This window comes from Dendrobates tinctorius, unplaced genomic scaffold (genome assembly GCF_039654945.1).
Source record: "Dendrobates tinctorius isolate UK_male_01 unplaced genomic scaffold, ASM3965494v1 ptg000224l, whole genome shotgun sequence".
In the NCBI taxonomy this organism is placed as follows: Eukaryota; Metazoa; Chordata; class Amphibia; order Anura; family Dendrobatidae; genus Dendrobates; species Dendrobates tinctorius.
The window spans coordinates 9,321,977-9,344,326 of NW_027361891.1; the positions used below are offsets into that span (position 1 = coordinate 9,321,977).

The 22,350-nt window shown below is 45.8% G+C and overlaps 1 protein-coding gene across 1 annotated transcript in view; it reads right to left on the reverse strand.

The window, feature by feature from the left end:
• The window catches only part of BEST3 (bestrophin 3), a 95,903-nt gene that overhangs the window by 45,904 nt on the left and 27,649 nt on the right, over positions 1-22,350 (reverse strand). The window contains exons 2-3 of the mRNA XM_073555511.1: positions 21,245-21,370; positions 8,714-8,883 (exon numbers count right to left, since the gene is read on the reverse strand). Coding sequence (XP_073411612.1) covers positions 8,714-8,865 — 152 coding nt within the window. The 5' untranslated portion in view covers positions 8,866-8,883; positions 21,245-21,370. The remainder of the gene's footprint in view (positions 1-8,713; positions 8,884-21,244; positions 21,371-22,350) is intronic.

The following is a 22,350-nucleotide window of genomic DNA, read 5'->3' on the forward strand; positions in this document are numbered from 1 at the left end:
ATTTTTTTCCACAAAAATTATCTTTTCGCCCCCAAATTTTTATTTTTACAAGGGTAACAGGAGAAATCATACCCCCCACAGTTATTGTGTGATTTGTCCTGAGTACGCTGATACCCCTTATGTGGGGGGAAAACCACTGTTTGGGCGCATGGGAGAGCTTGGAAGGGAAGGAGTGCCATTTTGGAATGCAGACTTTGGTGGAATGGTCTGCGGGCATCATGTTGCGTTTGCAGAGCCTCTGATGAGCCTAAACAGTGGAAACCTACAACAAGTGACCCCATTTTGGAAACTAGACCCATTAAGGAACTTATCTAGATGTGTGGTGAGCACTTTGAACCTTCAAGTGCTTCACAGAAGTTTATAACGTTGAGCCGTGAAAATAAAAAATCCATTTTTTTCCACAAAAATGATCTTTTCGCCCCCAAATTTTTATTTTTACAAGGGTAACAGGAGAAATCATACCCCCACAGTTGTTGTGCGATTTGTCCTGTGTACGCCGATACTTCATATGTGGGGGGGAACCACTGTTTGGGCTCATGGGAGAGCTCGGAAGGGAAGGAGTGCCATTTTGGAATGCAGACTTTGATGGAATGGTCTGCGGGCGTCATGTTGCTATGCAGAGCCCCTGATGGGCCTAAACAGTGGAAACCCCCCACAAGTGACCCCATTTTGGAAATTATACCCCCTAAGGAACTTATCTAGATGAGTGGTGAGTATTTTGAACCTCCAAGCGCTTCACAGAAGTTTATAAACGCAAAGCCGTGAAAATAGTCTTTTTTATTTCCACAAAAGTGATTTTTTTAGACCCAATTTTTAGACCCCCAAAGTTGCTAAATAGTGGAAACCCCTCAATTCTTGCTCCAACCCTAACACCAACACACCCCTAACCCTAATCCCAACTCTAACCTTAATCCCAACCCTAATCCCTAATCCTAATTCTAACCCTAATCCTAATTCGCCCTAACCCTAATTCTAACGCTAGCTCTAACCCTAACCCTAGCCCTAACCTAACCCTAGCCCTAACCCTAGCCCAACCCTAACCCTAGCCTAACCCTAACCTTAGCGCAACCCTAACCCTAGCCCAACCCTAACCCTAGCCCAACCCTAACCCTAGCCCTAACCCTAATGGAAAACTGAAAAAAAAAATATTTTCTTTATTTCGTTATGTTGGCCTAACTAAGGGGGTGATAAACGGGGGGGTTATGTACTATTTTGTTTATTTTGATAAACTATCATCGTGAGCAAAATGAATGAATGGAATCTGCCAGCCAGAGCCGGCAGATTCCCGGCGGGCGCACTGCGCATGCGCCCGCCATTTTCCCCGGATGCAAGATGGCTGCGCCCACCGGAGGACGTCGGCGGGACGCAGGACCACCAGGAGGGGACAGAGGACCACGGAGAGGTACCGGGGGGGATCGGGGACCCTCTTTCTCTCTCCTCTGATGTGCGATCACATCAGAGGAAAGAGAAATTAAATGTAAAATCGCGGCTTTTTTTTTTGCAGTCGCCGTTATAGGGTTAATAACGGCGATCGCAAAAGCGGGGTCGGTAAAATCCAACCGATTCATGTTCTCTGGGGTCTCGGCTACCCCCGGCAGCCGAGACCCCGGAGAAAATCCGACACTGGGGGGCGCTATTCACTTTCTCCACAGCGCCGTGAATTAGCGGCGCTGTGGTTTTAGTACAGATAAATACCGCCGTTAAAAGGCGTATCGGCGGTCGCTAAGGGGTTAACCATAAAGCATATTGATGTGTTATTTGGTTTACTGAATTTGGTTCACCGATTGACAATAACCCATTTAATAATCATATAGTGATACTTAAGAGCAATTTATATAAGGAAGAGAGCGGCAAAAATTTTTCTAGAATCACAGAAATTCCCACTAATAATCCTTTGTACTGAGCGAGGAGGAACGGAAGGCCCGGAGCAATCACCTTTGAATTTGTAAACACTCCGCTTCTAGCATGACTCCAGCACTAGGACCCTGCCACACAGATGTCTGCAGGGGCACCGGTCAGCAGCCTGAACACAACACAGGGCTCCTGAGTACAATAGTCCAGCGGGACACTTCTGCTGCCTGAACGTGCTGCAGTACAATGCTTACATATATGCACACAAAACCTACAAAAGACAAAATGAAAAAAACCTGCAGTACAAGTAAGCTGCAGTACACTGCTTACATATATGCATACAAAACCTACAAAAGACAAAATGAAAAAAAACCCAGCTGTAATTAAATAAGTAAAAAGCAAAAGTGCATTTAAATCATACAGAGTTCTTAGTAATACTGTATTTGATCAAACATAGCATAAAAGCCGTCCCACCATCGACTAAGTGACTCTGAGCTGGAAATTGTATTTAAAGGCTTCCCCTGACTGGTGTCCAGTGGTTGGAACCCGGTCCTTGTCTGCCCTTATTCACACAGATGTCAACTTTGACACATGATAAGGTTTTTAATATTAGACAGTGTAGGACCGCCCAGACCACAGAGTCACCTTGTCAATGGTGGGATGGCTTTTATGCTATGTTTGATCAAATACAGTATCACTAAGAACTCTGTATGATTTAAATGCACTTTTGCTTTTTACTTATTTAATTACAGCAGGGTTTTTTTCATTTTGTCTTTTGTAGCTTTTGTATGCTTTTTGGCCATGTGAGCATGCATTTAGATGCTGCATGTGTACCAACTCAAACCAAGCTCAATTTTTGTGTTTTTTCTTTGTATTTTTGCATTCTGTGCAAGCTGGGGTGTGGCCTCCCTCTCCTGAGCTGGAAATTGTATTTAAAGGCTTCCCCTGACTGGTGTCCGGTGGTTGAGACCCGGTCCTTGTCTGCCCTTATTCACACAGATGTCAACTTTGACACATGATAAGGTTCTTAATATTAGACAGTGTAGGACCGCCCCGACCACAGAGTCACCTTGTCGATGGTGGGATGGCTTTTATGCTATGTTTGATCAAATACAGTATCACTAAGAACTCTGTATGATTTAAATGCACTTTTGCTTTTTACTTATTTAATTACAGCAGGGTTTTTTTCATTTTGTCTTTTGTAGGTTTTGTATGCATATGTAGCATTTTTGGCCATGTGAACATGCATTTATATGCTGCATGTGTACCAACTCAAACCAAGCTCAATTTTTTTGTTTTTTCTTTGTATTTTTGCATTCTGTGCAAGCTGGGGTGTGGCCTCCCTCTCCTGAGCTGGAAAATGTATTTAAAGGCTTCCCCTGACTGGTGTCCAGTGGTTGGGACCCGTTCCTTGTCTGTCCTTATTCACACAGACGTCAACTTTGACACATAAGGTTATTAATACTAGACAGTGTAGGACCGCCCCGACCACAGAGTCACCTTGTCGATGGTGGGACGGCTTTTATGCTATGTTTGATCAAATACAGTATTACTAAGAACTCTGTATGATTTAAATGCACTTTTGCTTTTTACTTATTTAATTACAGCAGGGTTTTTTTCATTTTGTCTTTTGTAGCTTTTGTATGCTTTTTGGCCATGTGAGCATGCATTTAGATGCTGCATGTGTACCAACTCAAACCAAGCTCAATTTTTGTGTTTTTTCTTTGTATTTTTGCATTCTGTGCAAGCTGGGGTGTGGCCTCCCTCTCCTGAGCTGGAAATTGTATTTAAAGGCTTCCCCTGACTGGTGTCCACTGGTTGAGACCCGGTCCTTGTCTGCCCTTATTCACACAGATGTCAACTTTGACACATGATAAGGTTCTTAATATTAGACAGTGTAGGACCGCTCCGACCACAGAGTCACCTTGTCGATGGTGGGATGGCTTTTATGCTATGTTTGATCAAATACAGTATTACTAAGAACTCTGTATGATTTAAATGCACTTTTGCTTTTTACTTATTTAATTACAGCAGGGTTTTTTTCATTTTGTCTTTTGTAGGTTTTTACATATTTTACAAAGCTCAATTTTTGTGTTTTTATATATATGCACGTAGAAGCAGGTACATTTATCACCAGGTGCATGCTTGTGGACAGGCAGTGAGGCAGACAGCTACCTGAAGGACCCCTGCACTGTATGTGCTTGTAGATGGCCGCAATGTGAAGAACGCAGAAGCAACGGCAGCTGGAAGACTGAGGTTCCGACCCCCGGACTAAAGAAAAAAAAAAGCTCAGGTGCTGCCCCCCCCCACATCCTAGGCATGTGCCCTCAAGTGACTAGTGGCAAATACGGCCCTGTATATGCCGGTAATATTTGGTTATGGTTTGTTGGTATTTGTCTGTCATATTGTGATGTTATCATTTTGATGTTAGAATTATTTAATCTTATACAGCGGAATTACTGGTATTATTACAAGTATTAGTCTTGTAGTAAATCTTGATTTCCTCCAGGCAGGGTAATATTAGTAATATATCCGCATCTGGTGCTTTGGGGTCGGGGACAGCATGGGCCAGAGTAATTTCAAATGCCAGGGCTGAATATCAGTCCTAGTTCGTCCCTGACCCCATACAGAATAACATACCACACAATGCTCCATACATAATAGTAGACCCCATATAATGTCCCATACATAATACTGAGCCCCATATAATGATCCATACATAGTAATGGGCCCCATATAATGTTGCATATAGAATAATGGGTCCTATTTAATGCTCCCTACAGGATAATGGACCCCATATAATGGTGCATACAGAATAAAAGGCCACATATAATGCTGCATACCGAATGGGCTCCATACATAAAAAATAAATAATCAAATACTTACCTCCCCTCGTTCCCCTCTGGCTGCAGCTCCGGTCTCCTCAGCTCCAGTGTCTTCAGCCTATTCTGGCTCTGTGCCGTTCAGCACAGATGGAGCGCTGTAGTGATCTCATCGCGCCCTCCAACCCAAGACATCAAAGTCAGAAGACGCAGAAGAGACCCGACCTGCGACCAGCAGGGAATGAGGAGAGTTAAGTATTTCAAACAGTTAAAAGTACGGGGAGGGCCCCGGTGCCAGGCCCCTTTAGACTCACGGGCCTTATTGCGCGCTGTATCCTCGATGGTGCGTGGGCCTCCCACAGGCTCAGGGCCATAGCACTTGCCCTGGTGTGCCCAGAGGTGACACCAGCCCTGCACCCTCACAAAGAATAACGCAGTCTTACGAGTTATACCACATGGTGATCTGTGCAAAATTAAAAATAAGAACAATTCTTATAGTGCTGTTTATTTGTTTATTCTGCTTTCCAAAAATTGGAATAAGGCTCGGTTCACATTTATCCTGTGCTCTAAACTGAGCATGTAGGGGCTGAAAGAGGTAGAGCTGAGTTAGAGAGGTTAGATATGGAGCAGAGGCGGGTGAAGATGAGGTCCAATGTGTGGCCATCTTTGTGAGTGGCTGCAGAAGACCATTGATTGAGGCCGAAGGAGGAAGTGAGAGATAGAAGTTTAGTTGCGGCTGAGAGGGGACGTGTCAATGGGGATCTTTAAGTCACCCAAGATGATAGAGGGGATGTCAGTGGAAAGGAAATAAAGTAGCCAGGTGGTGAAGTGGTCGAAGAAGGTGTTGGCTGGCCCAGGGGGGTTTAAATAACAGCCAGTTGGAGGTTGGAGGGGGAGTAGATGTGCACAGAGTGCACCTCAAAGGAAGGGAGGGTAACAGAGGGTGGCAGTGGGATTGGGGTGAAGGAGTAGTTATCTGACTGGAGTAAACAAAATCTTCAATCATGCTTGCTGCTGGGGCGGGGTGTGTGGGAAACGTGGAATCCACCATACGGAAGTGCAGCAGGAGAGGCTATGTCAGAGGGGGTGAGCCAGGTTTCAGTGATGGCGAGGAAGGAAAGTTTATATATAGTATATGTGTGTGTGTATGTATATATATATATATATATATATATATATATACACATACACACACTATGTTTATACAGTATATATACAGTATATATAAATCCAACACTGTATTTACAACTGGTTTTGTGAATCAGACGCCAGGTTGTTGATGGGCAGATCTCTAATGGCTTAGCTAACCTCCCATCCTGTAATGCAATGCTCTCTGGAACAACAATTATACCTACCGTATATAAAATTACTCTATGACCTGGTTGATAGAGAGCAGTTTTAAATATGTCTATCTTGTTTGGACCAGGGATGCATTAAATGAAAGAAAAGCTACTTTCCTTTTTGCTGTATGCAAGCATAGACTGGCCAAAGTACATGAATTATCGTCCAGTGGGCCCAGGGATGGGAAAGAATGATCCAGTAGAAGAAAACCCATTTTGGAGATGACTTTGCGGCTAAACTTGTCACTAGGAATAATTTCTTATGAGATTATTAGGAAATAATCTATTTGACCTTACTAGTCACGTGTTCGCATAAATAATGATAAAAATAACATTAATGATGCTATTGAAAACTCAGACATTAGTACTTTTTATGTACCGTATGTATGGATGCAAGGATGGTGTCACTGTCACTTACTCTGGCAGGCCCAAATCCAATCTAACTTCATATGTCCTCCCTCCAAGGTTTAGTTTCAAATGCAAAAAAAGGCTGTGCCAAACTGCAGTGTGTGGTTTGGCCTTTTATGGGAATGTGTCATTGCAATATACATATTTAAGAGAAAAATCACTTAACACTAGACTAATAGGGGCCGAATCATCAAGATTATTCTTAATGAATAGTTTGCTAGAGTATGCTGAGCCAAATCCATAGTAGCATCTTTCAGGACTGAAGTACATTTGCTACCTTTGTGGCGTACATTATTAATTTTTCAGATGCACTTGGTTATGTCATCTCCCTGCTAAGCTCTGCACTCTTTTCAAAACGTTTATGAAGCTATCTGGTCCTGGCATAAAAATGTCAAATGTCACACAAAAATTTGGCAACATTTTGAGCAGTTTTACACCAGAATTCAGTCTCAAACTGATGTTGAGTATGCCTCATATTTTTTTTCAATCTTGTAAATTAATGTTGGAACTTTGCATAAAACCAACTAAGCTCTGCTTGTTATAAAGATATAAATTGTATATATTTGAAAAGCAATAACAAACTTATATTGTACAAAAAATATATATATTGCATCTCTTCAGCAGACTCAGTAAAAATCTTGAAATTTGCCAATGATATGACACTGATTGGTCTCATCAGGGGAAATGCTGAAGACTTGTATCGGAGTGAGGTGGAAAGAATATGTGACTGGTGTAAAGCCAATAATCTTGTACTCAACACTAAAAAAACTGCTGAGATGGTTGTGGATTTTAGGAAAGATCAACATGAGATACTTCCAATCTACATCCATGACGAAGTGGTTCTTAGGGTCACAGAGACCAAATTCCTTGGTGTTATCATCTCTCATGATCTTAAATGGGGGAAAAATGTGGATGCTGTTATAAGAAAAGCACAACAGAGGATGTTCTTCCTGCGTCAGCTGAAAAGATATGGTTTGTCTAAGAATCTGCTGATCTTATTCTTTAATGCTGTCATCAGATCTGTGATTTGTTCCTCTCTGATAGTCTGGTATGGGGGAGCCACTGCGCATGACAAACTCCGCTTACAAAGGACTTTCAGAACAGCAGAGAGAATTATAGGCTCCCCCCTGCCTAAAATCCAGGATCTTTATGATAAGAGTATTCGATCCCACGCATTGAAAATTTCATCCGATCCCTCTCACCCGGGACACTCCTCATTCCAACTACTCCCTTCAGGACGTCGCTTCAGAGTCCCCAAATGCAGCACCAACCGCCATATGAACAGCTTCTATCCACTCTCTGTTCAACAATTAAATCGTCATGTGTAGACTATATACTGTATCTGTCTTGTTAGATGTTACTTGTTGTATCTGTTGTTATATATTATGTTGCCTCTTTGCCACAAAGAATTCCTTGTATATATGTAATATGTACTTGGCGATAATAAATTTGATTGATTGATTGAAAATGAGTATATACACAGTAGACATCCACTTCTAGCATTTCAGTTTGGTAGATCATTTATTTTTTTAAACTCCTTAAAATAGAAAATATAGTATTGGGAGCACTATAATGTTTGCAAAATCACATGCACTTAAACACAGGTCAGCATAACACAAAAATCCCTATAATATGCAGCATGCAGTTTACATTTAAACCATATGACGGAAGAATATGCACCATACTTATAGCTCTGGTGTATACCAAGTCACCAATAGGGATCTAGAGTAAAATGAAATGTACTGCATTGCACATTTTTTGTCATCTTCTGTATAGCAAAATGCAAACAGCTGCACTTTTCTATACAATAGGTAAAGAATTGCATGTCAGTGTTATCCAGCCTGATAGAACACAGACTTTGGCCTCTGTCGGGTAAATGATGCCCTATGGGTATATTTAACATATATGTTGGGCGCATTTACTGGTGAACACAATAAATGTAGAACTCAGATGCAATTTGTGTCTAAAGATATAAAAATATTTCCATTTAGAATCCATTGCATTGCATTCACAAATTCACCATGTATAGGACACATACATGACTAAATCTCTAATATTTGTGTATATCAATGAAATATAATAATTTTTGATAATGACCCCATGCAGGAATTAAGACTATTGTCATGTAGTGTCTTGTCTAAAATACCATGCAAATGACAATGGTAGAACAAATTTCCATAAAAGGCTCTTTCACTACAATGCAAAATTTATTCCGGTTAAATAATATGCAAACATACTGTATATACCATTTGTACAGTGCACTTATAGTTGTAAGAAAGAAGCAATGTATACCTGTATATGACACTCAATGTTGTATATAAACTGATGAAGAGAAGGAATTCTCTGTAGAGCAACTTGTAAATGCTACCTCTCCACTTAAGCAGCAGTCGATGAAACCCAAAGAATGTGGCATTTGCCACTTTACTGGAGTAGGTGACAGTCATCTTCTACTTACTTTCCTCCTGAAAAATACAATTGATTTTGGTTTAGCAGTTAAGACACAATATACTGTAGTTATACAAAAAATAATGTAAAGAGTTTCTGTGAAGTTGATGCAATTGTTGTAAGCATGTTTTATCTGGAATTAGGGTGGAGGCTTAGAAGAAAGACTATGGGAAAATTCATCAAGCACTTTACGTCAGAAAACTGGCATGTTCCTCTTAAGGAATTTAGCATGATCCAGCATCTTACGATAGTAGACCTTGGATCACGACCAGTGGCGGACAGCTAATAGAGGTAGATCATATGGCCACTATCAGGTCCGGTGCTAGCGCCAGCAACGAGCTCCTACCCTGCCAGGCATCGAACTTTCAACTGTATCTGTATTCTGAATGCTGATACAGTTGAAAGCAATGATGGAACAGGGGGGGTCAGCTCCCTCCTCCATCCTCCCTGTGTATTTGAGTTCTGTCGTCTCAGTGGAAAGGATGCAATGTGTTAAGGCCCTTTTACATTTAGCGATGCACCAGCGATCCGACCAGCGATCCGACCCGGTCAGGATCGCTGGTGCATCGCTAAATGATCGCTAGTGAGCTTTCACACAGAAAGATCTCACAGCGATGCAGCAGCGACGCAGCGGACGATACTTACCTTTCACACACAGCGATGAAGACGTCCTCCCGCCCGCGTCCAGCGTCGCTCGTCTCACACAGCAGGAAGCAGACGACGAGAAATGGAGCCGCCCGATCTCACGCGATCAGAGATGGACAGCGGGGGAGCCGGTCGGAGGTAAGTATCACACATAGCGATATCGCTAGCAATATCGCTATAACGTCACAAAACCAGTGACGTTTTAGCGATATTGCTAGCGATATCGCTATGTGTAAAACCCCCTTTAGGCGTCGGATTCCTGTAGCTACACAGCAGGAGTCCAGAGCCTCACATACTGCTTTGCAGAAAGTCATTCTTGAGGCTAAGTCCTGCTGCCGCTCCACTGAGCATGCTCATGAGACGATCTCCCATTGGAGCTCGGGAGTCACGTGCTCAGGTCCTTCCCCTGATCTGATTGGTCCATCTCAGAGATCTGGAAGGTCCCGGCAGCGCACGGCTATAAAAGGACCGCATGGCCGTTCGGCCATGCGCTAGTATAGACTATACTTGCTACTGTGTGAATGATGATGGATGCATGTACCTGCAAATTACTCATTAAGATCCCCTCCCTCTGATATTACGTGTCTGGATAGGGACACCGCTGAGACCTGTGAGGTCAACAGGCTCAGCATCTATGTTTATGCCTTAAGGCGCCTCTGTTTAACACCTCTGCACGGTGGACCCGGGGCGGCGAGCGCACTTTCTATTATTTTATATTTAGTGCGTTCTGCCGTCCCTAACACAATGACGTCACTACATTACATCCGCTGTGCAGAGCTTCAGACCATACACTGCTGTGACCGGAGGAGAGAGAGAAGGGAACTGTCATGTCGGACGCTGTTCACACCACAGCATCCGGCAGGCAGAGGTAGTTCCACCTCCAGCCACTATAGCCTCAGTGGCGCCGGCCTGATCTTCAGGCTCTCGGGGGTTAATCCTGCTGGAGACCAGGTTGGATGGTTAGTCACGCCCACGGTCTTTAAATAGTCATGCTGGCCTATGGGCGTCGCCGATTATAGCTTGTGTTTCATACCAAGTGGTTCCGGTCTGGAGTGGAGGTGTTCAAGAGAGAGAGAGATTCATATCTGGTGTCGTATGATCCGTCGTTATCCTTTCTCCTTCCCATATTTGTGTTTAGCTGTGCCCTGTTCACATTACTGTTTATTCCTGTGTGTGTGCGGCGCAGTGCAGTTTAAGTTCTCCCTGTCTGTCATTATTTGTGTGGGAGCTTTGGTGGTGACTTCTCACTGGGTGGAGGGTGGAGGGTTAAGTGCAGGGCTGAGCAGGAGATAAGGAAAGGTCGGAGGCTCAGGCATTTGCACCTTCAGCAAAAACCCTGGGTTGAGGGTCAGACAGGGTTTCCCCTAGTAAAGGGACACCACAGGGGCCCCGGGTCTTTCAGCCTTAGTTGAACTTAGCCCCCGTGACATTATAATCGGCCCACATTTTTCAGGAGTCCATGGATCCATTAGATTCCATAACCCGCCAGTTGGCGGCGCTGTCCATACAGGTCTCCGAGTTGAATGGGGCAGTTCAGCAGCATGGCCTGGTAGTAGCAAAGGTGCAAACGGCATCTGCAGGTATCGGTGCAGAGCCGAAGTTTCCGCTGCCAGAACGATTTTCAGGCGATCGCAGCAAATTTGTCGTATTTCGGGAGGCCTGCAAATTATACTTCCGCATGCGGCCAATATCCTCAGGTAATGAGGCCCAGCGAGTAGGGCTGGTGTTGTCATTACTGAGTGGTGACCCCCAAGCATGGGCATTTTCCTTACCACCTGACTCTGCTACATTTCATTCGGTCGATAATGTTTTTTCTGCCCTCGGGCTCATTTACGATGACCCTGACCGACTGGCTCTAGCGGAATCTAAAATCCGCGCCCTCCGCCAGGGGGAGCGCTTGGCAGAAGACTATTGTTCGGAATTTCGCCGCTGGGCTGTAGACACACAGTGGAATGACCCAGCACTGCGGAGCCAGTTTATTCATGGGGTATCAGGGAGGGTGAAACAAGCCCTCCTGATGTATGAGACTCCGGCATCATTGGAGTCTGCCATGAGTTTGGTGATACGTATTGATCGCCGTTTTCGTCAGGGGGCACAGGAGACGCTACCTCTGGGGGAAAACAGAGGTGCAGGTGTGGTTGAAGTAGATGAGTCCCCTGAACCTATGCAGATTGCTGGCGTGGCACAGGTTCGGCCTCGCGCTCCGGGAGTCCGGAAGTCCGGAGCATGTTTCTACTGTGGTAAAGGTGGTCATTATGTTAACGTTTGCCCGGTACTACCTAAGAGGGTCACACCGGCGGAAAACTGTTAAGCTCAGAGGGTATGGAGGAGACCCAACTGAGCGTATGCATATCCTCCATGATGGTATCTCAATGTATGCTCCCTGCCAAGGTTATTGACGCCGGCAGAGAGCTACCTATATCAGTGTTTGTGGATAGCGGTTCCGCCACCAATCTCATAGATGAGGAGTTTGCACACACCGCCGGGTTTAAGATTGAAAAACTTCCTCACCCCATACAGGTGGTGACCATTAATGCTGTTCCCCTCCCTCAAGGGGAGATTACTGAGTTTGTGGCAGAGGTGAAACTCCACATTGGGGTCCTACATTCTGAGTCGGTTACATGTAGGGTCCTCCGTAATCTCCCAGCTCAAATGGTCCTGGGTTTTCCATGGCTGTCCAGGCACAACCCGGTAATTGATTGGAAAACTCAGGACATAGTACAATGGAGTGGTTTCTGCCAAGACAATTGCTTGGCCACATGTGTGTCCGCCGTGACGCCCAGCCTGCCGGAGGCTTTGCAGGATTTCGCGGATGTTTTCTCTGAGAAGGGTTGCTCAGAACTGCCTCCACATAGAGCCTATGACTGTGCTATTAGGCTAAAACCCGGGGCCAAATTACCTAAGGCCAGGATGTTTAATATTTCTGGTCCTGAGAGACAAGCTCTGAAAGACTACATCGCGGAGAGTCTGAGCAAAGGTCACATCCGGCCTTCGTCCTCGCCTGTAGCCGCGGGGTTTTTCTTCATTAAGAAGAAAGATGGGGGGTTACGCCCGTGTCTGGATTTCCGAGAGTTAAACCAGATTACTATCCGTGATCCCTACCCAATGCCGTTGATCCCGGATTTGTTCAACCAGGTAGCGGGGGCAAAATGGTTTTCCAAGCTGGACCTCAGGGGGGCGTATAACCTCATAAGGGTCCGTCAGGGGGATGAGTGGAAGACGGCGTTTAACACTCCTGAGGGTCATTTTGAGAGTCTGGTTATGCCGTTTGGGTTGACCACCGCGCCTGCCGTTTTCCAACATTTTATTAATGATGTCTTTGCTCATGTCCTGGGGAGATTTGTGATTGTATACCTGGATGATATCCTCATTTATTCTAGCGATCGGGACACTCATTTGCAGCATGTTAGGCAGGTGTTACAGTTGCTCCGGGAGAACCAGCTCTATGCTAAGCTGGAAAAATGTTTATTTTTTGTCCAGGAGTTGCCCTTTTTGGGATATATTGTGTCCGCAGCTGGTTTTAAAATGGACACCGCTAAGGTGCAAGCGGTGTTGCAATGGGAGAGGCCGGAGAGTCTGAAAGCACTCCAGCGGTTCCTGGGGTTTGCGAATTATTATAGGAAATTTATAAAACACTTTTCGACTGTCGCCAAACCGCTCACGGACATGACAAAAAAGGGTGCCGATCTGGCGAACTGGCCTGAGGTGGCTATACGTGCATTTGAGCGTCTGAAGAATAGTTTTGCTTCAGCCCCCATTCTGGTGCAACCAGACGTGTCTAAACCTTTTGTGGTAGAGGTTGATGCGTCGGAGGTGGGAGTGGGGGCAGTACTGTCTCAAGGCTCGTCCTTGAGCGAGATGCATCCATGCGCCTACTTCTCCAAGAAGTTGTCGCCGGCCGAACGGAATTATGATATCGGCAACAGGGAGTTGTTGGCCATCAAACTGGCTTTTGAGGAATGGCGACACTTCTTGGAGGGGGCGGCTCACCAGGTCACAGTTATCACCGACCATAAGAATCTGCTCTACCTGGAGTCGGCCAAGCGTCTGTCTCCTAGGCAGGCTCGCTGGGCATTGTTTTTTACTCGTTTCAATTTTCTTGTGACGTACCGTCCCGGGGCTAAAAACACCAAGGCGGATGCTTTGTCTAGGTGTTTTCCGGGGGGAGAACCTCGGGAAGAGCCGGTACCCATCCTCCAGAAAGGGGTAGTGGTCTCGGCTCTCACGACTGAGGTAGAGGCGGAGATTGCCGAGGCCCAAGAGGAGGTACCACCAGGACTTCCCGCCAACAAATCATTTGTACCCCTGCATCTTCGGCCTAAGGTGTTGAAGGAACACCACGATTCGGTACTGGCTGGTCACCCAGGGGTGAAGGGCACCTTAGAGCTGGTATCGCGTCGTTTCTGGTGGCCCAAAATCCGGCAGGACGTGGTCTCGTACGTGGCAGCTTGCATCACGTGCGCTAGGGCTAAGTCACCCCGAACCCGTCCTGCTGGCACGCTACAGCCTCTGGGGGTACCCAATAGGCCATGGACAGAAATCTCCATGGATTTTATCACTGACTTGCCAGCCTCGGCAGGGAACACGGTCATCCTGGTGGTGGTTGACCGTTTTTCAAAGATGGCGCATTTTGTGGCGTTGTCCTCTTTGCCCAATGCTAAGACGTTGGCTCAGGTATTTGTGAAGGAGGTGGTCAGACTCCACGGAATACCGTCTGACATAGTATCTGATAGGGGTACGCAATTTGTGGCGAGGTTTTGGAAAGCTTTTTGCTCAAGGTTGGGGATCAAGTTGTCACATTCATCGGCGTTTCATCCACAGTCTAATGGACAAACTGAGCGCATGAACCAAAATCTTGAACAGTATTTACGATGCTTTGTGTCCGACAACCAGGAGGAGTGGTCTACTTTCCTTCCTCTGGCCGAATTTGCATTAAATAATCACCGCCAAGAGTCATCAGGAGAGTCTCCATTCTTTTGTGTGTACGGTCAACATCCTCAGTTTTGTACCTTACGTCAGGGTGACTCCGGGGGTGTCCCGGAGGAGGATCAGCTAGGAGCCCAATTGTCATCAGTCTGGAGGCGGGTGAAACAGCGTTTGTTGAGCATGAGTGCCAGGTACAAACGGGTGGCTGACAGTAGACGCGTGCCAGGTCCGGACCTGTGTGTGGGTGAATGGGTGTGGTTAGCTACGAAGAACATAAAACTCAAAATCCCTTCTTTAAAACTGGGTCCAAGGTTTATTGGGCCTTTTAGGATTTCTGCCATCATTAACCCAGTGGCTTATCGGTTGGAACTTCCCGCAGTGTACAAGATACACAACGTGTTTCACAGGGCTTTATTGAAAAAGGTGGTAGGCTCTGTGGACACAACGCCGATGCCACCTCCAGTCATGGTGGATGGCGAGTTAGAGTTCGAGGTCGCCAAGGTAGTGGACTCTCGAGTAGTACGCCGTACTCTTCAGTATTTGGTGCACTGGCGGGGGTATGGTCCAGAGGAGAGGTCTTGGGTTCCAGCCTCAGACATACATGCGGATCGGCTGGTCAGTTCTTTTCACCGTCGTCATCCGGACAAGCCGGGTCCTATGAGTCTTGAGGGCCCTGGGGTCCCTCGTAGAAGACGGGGTACTGTCATGTCGGACGCTGTTCACACCACAGCATCCGGCAGGCAGAGGTAGTTCCACCTCCAGCCACTATAGCCTCAGTGGCGCCGGCCTGATCTTCAGGCTCTCGGGGGTTAATCCTGCTGGAGACCAGGTTGGATGGTTAGTCACGCCCACGGTCTTTAAATAGTCATGCTGGCCTATGGGCGTCGCCGATTATAGCTTGTGTTTCATACCAAGTGGTTCCGGTCTGGAGTGGAGGTGTTCAAGAGAGAGAGAGATTCATATCTGGTGTCGTATGATCCGTCGTTATCCTTTCTCCTTCCCATATTTGTGTTTAGCTGTGCCCTGTTCACATTACTGTTTATTCCTGTGTGTGTGCGGCGCAGTGCAGTTTAAGTTCTCCCTGTCTGTCATTATTTGTGTGGGAGCTTTGGTGGTGACTTCTCACTGGGTGGAGGGTGGAGGGTTAAGTGCAGGGCTGAGCAGGAGATAAGGAAAGGTCGGAGGCTCAGGCATTTGCACCTTCAGCAAAAACCCTGGGTTGAGGGTCAGACAGGGTTTCCCCTAGTAAAGGGACACCACAGGGGCCCCGGGTCTTTCAGCCTTAGTTGAACTTAGCCCCCGTGACAGGAACTCGTGAGTATTTTCTTTTTAAATCAATGAGTACATTGTGGGGGCCATTATAGTATTCATATGGTGTGGTGGTCATTATACTGTTTGTAGGGCTGTGAGGAGGATCATTATACTGTTTGGAGGGCTGTGTTGGGGTCATTATGCTGTGTGGAGGGCTATGTGAGGGCCAATTATACTTTTTTGGAGGGCTATATGGATGCCAATAATACTGTTTGGAGGGCTATGTGGGTGGGTGCCAATAACACTGTTTGGAGGCCTATGGGGGCCAATTATACTGTTTGGAAGTCTATGTGGGGGCCAATTATACTGCCTGCAGGGCTAGGAGGGTGCCATTATACTGTTGTGGGGGCCATGAAGCTGTTTGGAGAGCTATGTAAAGCCATCATACTGTTTGATCGGCACCATTGTACCATTGTTCAGAGAGCTATGTAAGGGGCCATTATACTGAAAAGTTATGTGAGGGTGGTCATTAACCCCTTCATGATGGAGCCCTTTTTTATTTTTGCGTTTCTGTTTTTCGCTCCCCTTCTTCCCAGAGCCATAACTTTTTTATTTTTCCATTAATATGGCCATGTGAGGGCTTGTTTTTTGCAGGACGAGTTGTGCTTTTTAACGACTCCATTGGCTTTACCATATCGTGTACTCAGAAATGGGAAAAAATTCCAAGTGAGCTGAAATTGCAAAAAAATTCCACAATGTTTTTTTTTTTTTATTTTTTTTTACCATGTTCACCAAATGCTAAACCTGTCATTATGATTCTCCAGGTCATTACAAATTCAAACATGTCTAGGTTCTTTTTTTATTTAAGTGGTGAAAAAAAATCCAAAGTTTGTTAAAAAAAAATTGCGTCATTTTCCGAGACTCGTAGCATCTCCATTTTTTGTGATCTCGGGCTGGCTGAGGGATTATTTTTTGTGTGTCGAGCTGACGTTTATAATGATACCATTTTGGTGTAGATATGATCTTTTGATCGCCCGTTATTGCTTTTTAATGCAATGTTGCGGCGACCAAAACAACATAATTCTGGCATTTTGACTTTATTTCTCATTACGCCGTTTAGCAATCAGGTTAATCCTTTTTTTATTGATAGATCGGGAGATTCTGAACTCGGTGATACCAAATATGTGTATGTTTGATTTTTTTATAATTTTATTTTGAATGGGGCGAAACAGCTGACATGTACCTGGAAAGATGTGGGCTCTTCGCTGGAGCCCACATCAAAGGGGGAGACACGACATGCGCCGTACTAGTACGGTGCATGTCGTGAAGGGGTTAAATTGTTTGGAGGGCTATATGGAGGGTGGCATTATATTGTTTGGAGGACTAGAGGGGGTCATCATAATGTGTGTGGACCAAAAAAAGAGAAATTTTTCAAACATTGGCACTAAGCCCACCACAAAAAAAGCAGAATGGTTACATTTTAACAAGAAACATTCCATAATATACAAACAGCACCATAATGGGATCCTTGCATACTGTAACTCTTTAAATGACAAGGTTGCATTAAAAGGACTATGACTCTACTGATTGGGCAACCTTTTTAATGCCAAGGGCCATGACACGACTGCAGCCGCAGACGCGGCCCAGCAGGCGCCTCAATGCCGACGGCGAGGGTTGGGCGTCTCCTGGGGACACAATATGGACCCTCTATACCACAGAGGGGGGCCCGAGCCTACCCGAACAAGGCTTTTGTGGCAGCTGAGCATGTGAACTGTGATGGGAAGCCTAGGTAACTTTAGGATGAAACCCCGGGGCCCCTGCGGTGTCCCTCAGACTAGGGGAGACCCTGTCTGTCCCTCAACCCAAGGTTTACACTGAAGGTGTGCCTGCCTGGGCCTCCACCCTGTCCTTGTCTCCTGTCCAGCCCTAAGCTGAACCCACCACCCACCACCCTCCACCCAGTGAGGAGACCAAACACCAGACCCCACAAATAAGTATGGACAGGGATAAAGGAAACGCACCACATCGCGTACACACAGGAGAATACAATAATGTGCAAGGGCAACCAAAAAATACAACACAGGGAGGCAAAATGGCAACAACAGAATATACAACAACAGAATATACTACACCAGAAACCGTATGATCCTTAGACCACCACTCCAGACCGGTATCGCTAGCACAAGGCAAGAGCTATAGTTGGCGACGCCCATAGTCACGCAGGACAATTTAAAGACAGAGGGCGTGGCTAAGCCCTCAGCCAGAATGACAACCTGGTTAACCCTATCCAATCCGGATCAGAAGACCAACCAGCGCCGCTGAGAACCAAGTGGTAGGATGGGGTATTACCGCTGTCTGCCGGACACCCTGGTGCGAACAGTGTCCGACATGACATGAACAAGGAGAAGACACGTAGGACTTGATGACACCACACAACTTCAGGTATAAAGAATGTAAAGTTTACTTATAGTAAAGCCACACAGTACAAAGGCGAAACCCGGCTATGCCAGGCTCCCAATTCCACACCTCCCAGAAGGGTACCACCCATTGGACCCCAAGGCACCAACGGATCAATGAGGCACACATAGGCGGTACATCGAGACACAGGCAGGACATAAGGGTACATGAGGACATCAATACACAGGCTGGACATCAGGACATCAGGACACAGGCTGGACATTGGAACACAGGCAGGACATCGGAAAACAGGCAGGACATCAGGGTCCTCAGGACACAGGCTGGACATAAGAGTCACCGGCAGACATCAAACAGGAGTCGTTCGGTTCCGGACATCCGACATGACCTACAGGCACCACTGCAGTCATCAAGCTCCAGGCTCCAGGGAGCGGTCATCAGGTTCCAGACTGCGGTCGTCAGGCTCCGGGCATCAGACCTAGGAAGGAACTCAAGCGTGATGGTGCTAGAACCGCAGGATTGCTGGGCCTGCATGGAGCTAGCACCGCATGGTAGTCAGAGCACAGGGTAGTAGATGCTCAGCAGGAACACCGGTTACAAGAGACTCCGAGTCACTGGGTGCGAGGCTCCAAACACAGAGGGATTCCAGAAACATAACAGCAGACACAGTTCAGACAGGGTCAGGATCAAGGATTAAGGCCTGGATATACCACCTCCAGGGCAGGGCGCAGGAACAGGACAAAGCAGGAATCAAGGCAGGGACTTAGGTACCAAAACATAAACAGGAGAGGTCCAGGGACACAGACACAAAACACACATGGCAAAGTTCAGGAGCTTTGTGAGTAGCTCTGGCAACGCCCAGCAGGGAAGGGGAAGTTTATAAAGGAGCTACCCCTCAGCAATTGGCTGGGGACAGCATTTCAAGTACACACACTAACCCTGATAAAAGCAGGGGAGGTGTGGCTGCGCACGCCCTAAGCACACACAGAAACCATTACAACACAATCAGTGCAGGAACTGAGGCTTAGAGCACCTGGCAGCATCTGAAAGCCTAGACACACATGGAAAGTCATGCACCAGCTGCAAATGACCTCGCAACCCGCGGACAGCTGTAAGGGGGTGAAGCACAAGAAGACTCAGAGGGGGATTACCTTCTCCGCTCCTGATCTGGAACCACATGGCCAGACAGCAGGCTTGCTACGGGGAAGACTTTCTGCCCTGGACGTGCTAGGTCATGTGACTGCTGGGAGGAGAGAGGAACAGGAAGGAGGGCAGCCTGAGAGCACGCGAAGCTCAGAGTAGCGTGTGCAGGGGACAGGGCAGGTTGCAGCTGCACGCAGGGGAGAACTCCCGTTCAGAGGACAAATCCAGGGGGACTGTGGAGAGTGGCTGCATCTTGTGAGTACGTGAGACCAGAGCCTGCAGTGATTGGAGAGGTGCGCTCTGACCCCTGTGCAGAGACAGTGACCCCTGTGCGTAGCCCCGGTACCTGCGGTATTGGTGCACAACCCCTGACTGCTGTTGAGAGACTTATAGAGACATAAAGCCCTTGATTCCTGCTGAGAGACTGTTTAGTTTTGGAGCATAGACTCAGAGCAGGGGACACCCGGAATGCCTTGTGTTCCCACTGCATTTCTTCACTAACCCCCGAGACCCCTGTTGTGGGTCCTTAGAGACTGCAGAGCCTACAGTGTCTAGAGAGACAACAAGTGCCGCTGCTGACGGCGCCGACGCGGGAGAAGACGACCCTACAAGCAAGTACTCAGCAGACTGATAAGTTCCAAGAACACCTGTTTCTAACTGTTAATCCTTTTGACTGTTTGATATACTGCTTTAAAACCTGTTTAGCACCCACTGCTTTCTCCCTGCGAGGAGTATCATATCACTGTAAATAAAACCCTTTAACTTTTGATCTGTCTCGGTTCTATGGTGACATACAAGCACCTTTAACGTTAGTTACACAGCTTCCACAACGGCAACCAGGGACGCACATGCGGATGGTCAAGCAGCAGAGCAAAGACCTAGCAGCACATGTACGGCTACGCAGCAGAGCAGGGAACTGAGCAGGCTCCATACATGTAACAGCCAGCAGTATCCCAGCTCAATCAGGGGGAAAGGAGCAAAGGGTTAAAGCAAAGATATGCATTGTCACGCCGACAACCAGGTACAGACAGAATGGCGTGACAGGCCATTTGGATATTTATACCATACTTCGAGGGCTGTACAAATCGAGCGCTAACTCTGTCCACAAAGTACATCCTGACGCTGGCACTGGTGTCAGTATATAATCTTTCATTGCATGCTCCTCAGCATTCAGTAGTGAACATTGCCAGTTCATGATCACAGAGCAAGAAGCAATTAAAGGGACGGCGGCCATCACAATACAGCTGCTGGCCCAAGCACTGTGGCCCCCAGGAATTTGCCCAGAGGGTAGGATAAAGGTCATCAAGGGCTGTAAACGGCTGGTGGGCCTGAGGTTCCTCACCCCAGACATACATCAAAAACTAGAAACCATGAATAAACTAGTAGCTGCAACTAGCTAAAAAAGTGTGAAAATTTATCTTGTCACCTCATATTCGTATTATTTTCTTCATGTCTTTTGTCCAACTACAAGTTCTACTTGATTTGTTTGTCTTTTGTATTACAGATATTAAATTGTGATTGAAAAAAATGTGCCTACTGCAAAAAGGTCATGTTGACCCCTTGAAGGTTATAGTCTAACTAAGGAATTATCTACATTTTTACCATAGAGCAATGTGTGTGGTCTTCTCATTAGCGTCAAACACACTTATTATAGTTGTAGTTAATTTATGTCACAGAGACATTTGGGAAATTATATCGAGTTATTGTAGATGTTTTAGAGCCCAAAACTCACCTAAATTCTTCCATGAAGCCCTTCAACTGACATAAGAGCTTTGTCTTTGGATAAAGTACCGTATGCTACCGGTAGATTTAGTAATGATCAGTAATATAAAATATTGGAGTCAGTAAATGAATCATATAAATATGTTACAGATAATAATTAAAAAATATAGAATGAGTACAAAGTTCAAGAAATGCAAGTAAAATTTCCCGTTAAATGATTACGTAAGATCATATGCAAGTTCTTAAAATATTCATGGGTATGGAGATGTGGCCAACCTGATATATGTCGTCAATGAGCGCGTCTGATGAAGGATTGTGAAGATCACAATTGGTACAGTCCCAGCTGCTTGCTGCTGTAATGGTGTCTTCTCCAGAAGCAGTGAAGAGTCCTTGGAGACAAGCCTGATGAGCACAACAGGAAAGGGAGTCTTTTTCACTTGCAGCCTGTTTGTGCCAACATACACTCTATGTTTTACATCACAGACTGCTCCATGGCACGAAAACAGCCAGCAGCTGCTGATCTTGCTCTCTCTTAGTCTATATTTATATGTCCACCTGCCATTTAGAGAAGACCATTGACTAAGTGATCTTTGGGAACATCTAGATGTCACCAGAGCCTCACAGATAACCAGCTTGTGCAGTGCGTTCCCAAAGAAACAAGTAGTGAAGGAATCTCTGTAAATGCACTGACTAACAGTAAATGTATAGCACATGGTTGTTGAGTATGGCTGATAAAAATGCAATATCTAGAAAGTTTGGCATATATTATTTATGAGACTTTTAAAAAGTAATGACTACTACTATATACACACAGTTGTGTGAAAAAGTGACTGCCCCCTCCTAATTTCCTATTCTTTTGCATGTTTGTCACACAATGTTTCAGACCACAAACTAATTTAAATATTAGACAAAGATATCACAAGTAAACACAAAATGAAGTTTTTAAATTAAGGTCTTCATTATTAAGGAAAAGGGAAATTCAAACCTACAGGGCCCTGTGTGAAAAAAAAAAAGTGATTGCCCCCTCCACCTTAAAACATAAATTAACTGTGGTTTATCAGTTCTTTGGGAAGCGGAGTTCAAATTCCCTAGCCACACACAGGCCTGATTACTGACAAACCTATTCTCAAGAAATCACTTACATAGGACCTGCTGACCAAGCGAAGTAGACCCAAAGTTCCTCAAAAGCTAGAGATAATGTCTGGATCCAAAGAAATTCTTGAACAAATGAGAAACAAAGTAATTGATATCCATCAGTCTGGAAAAGGTTAAAAGTCAATTCTAAAGCTTTTGGACTCCAGCGAACCACAGTGAGAGCCATTATCCACAAATGGCGAAAACATGGAACAGTGGCAAACCTTCCCAGCAGTGGCCGGCCTATC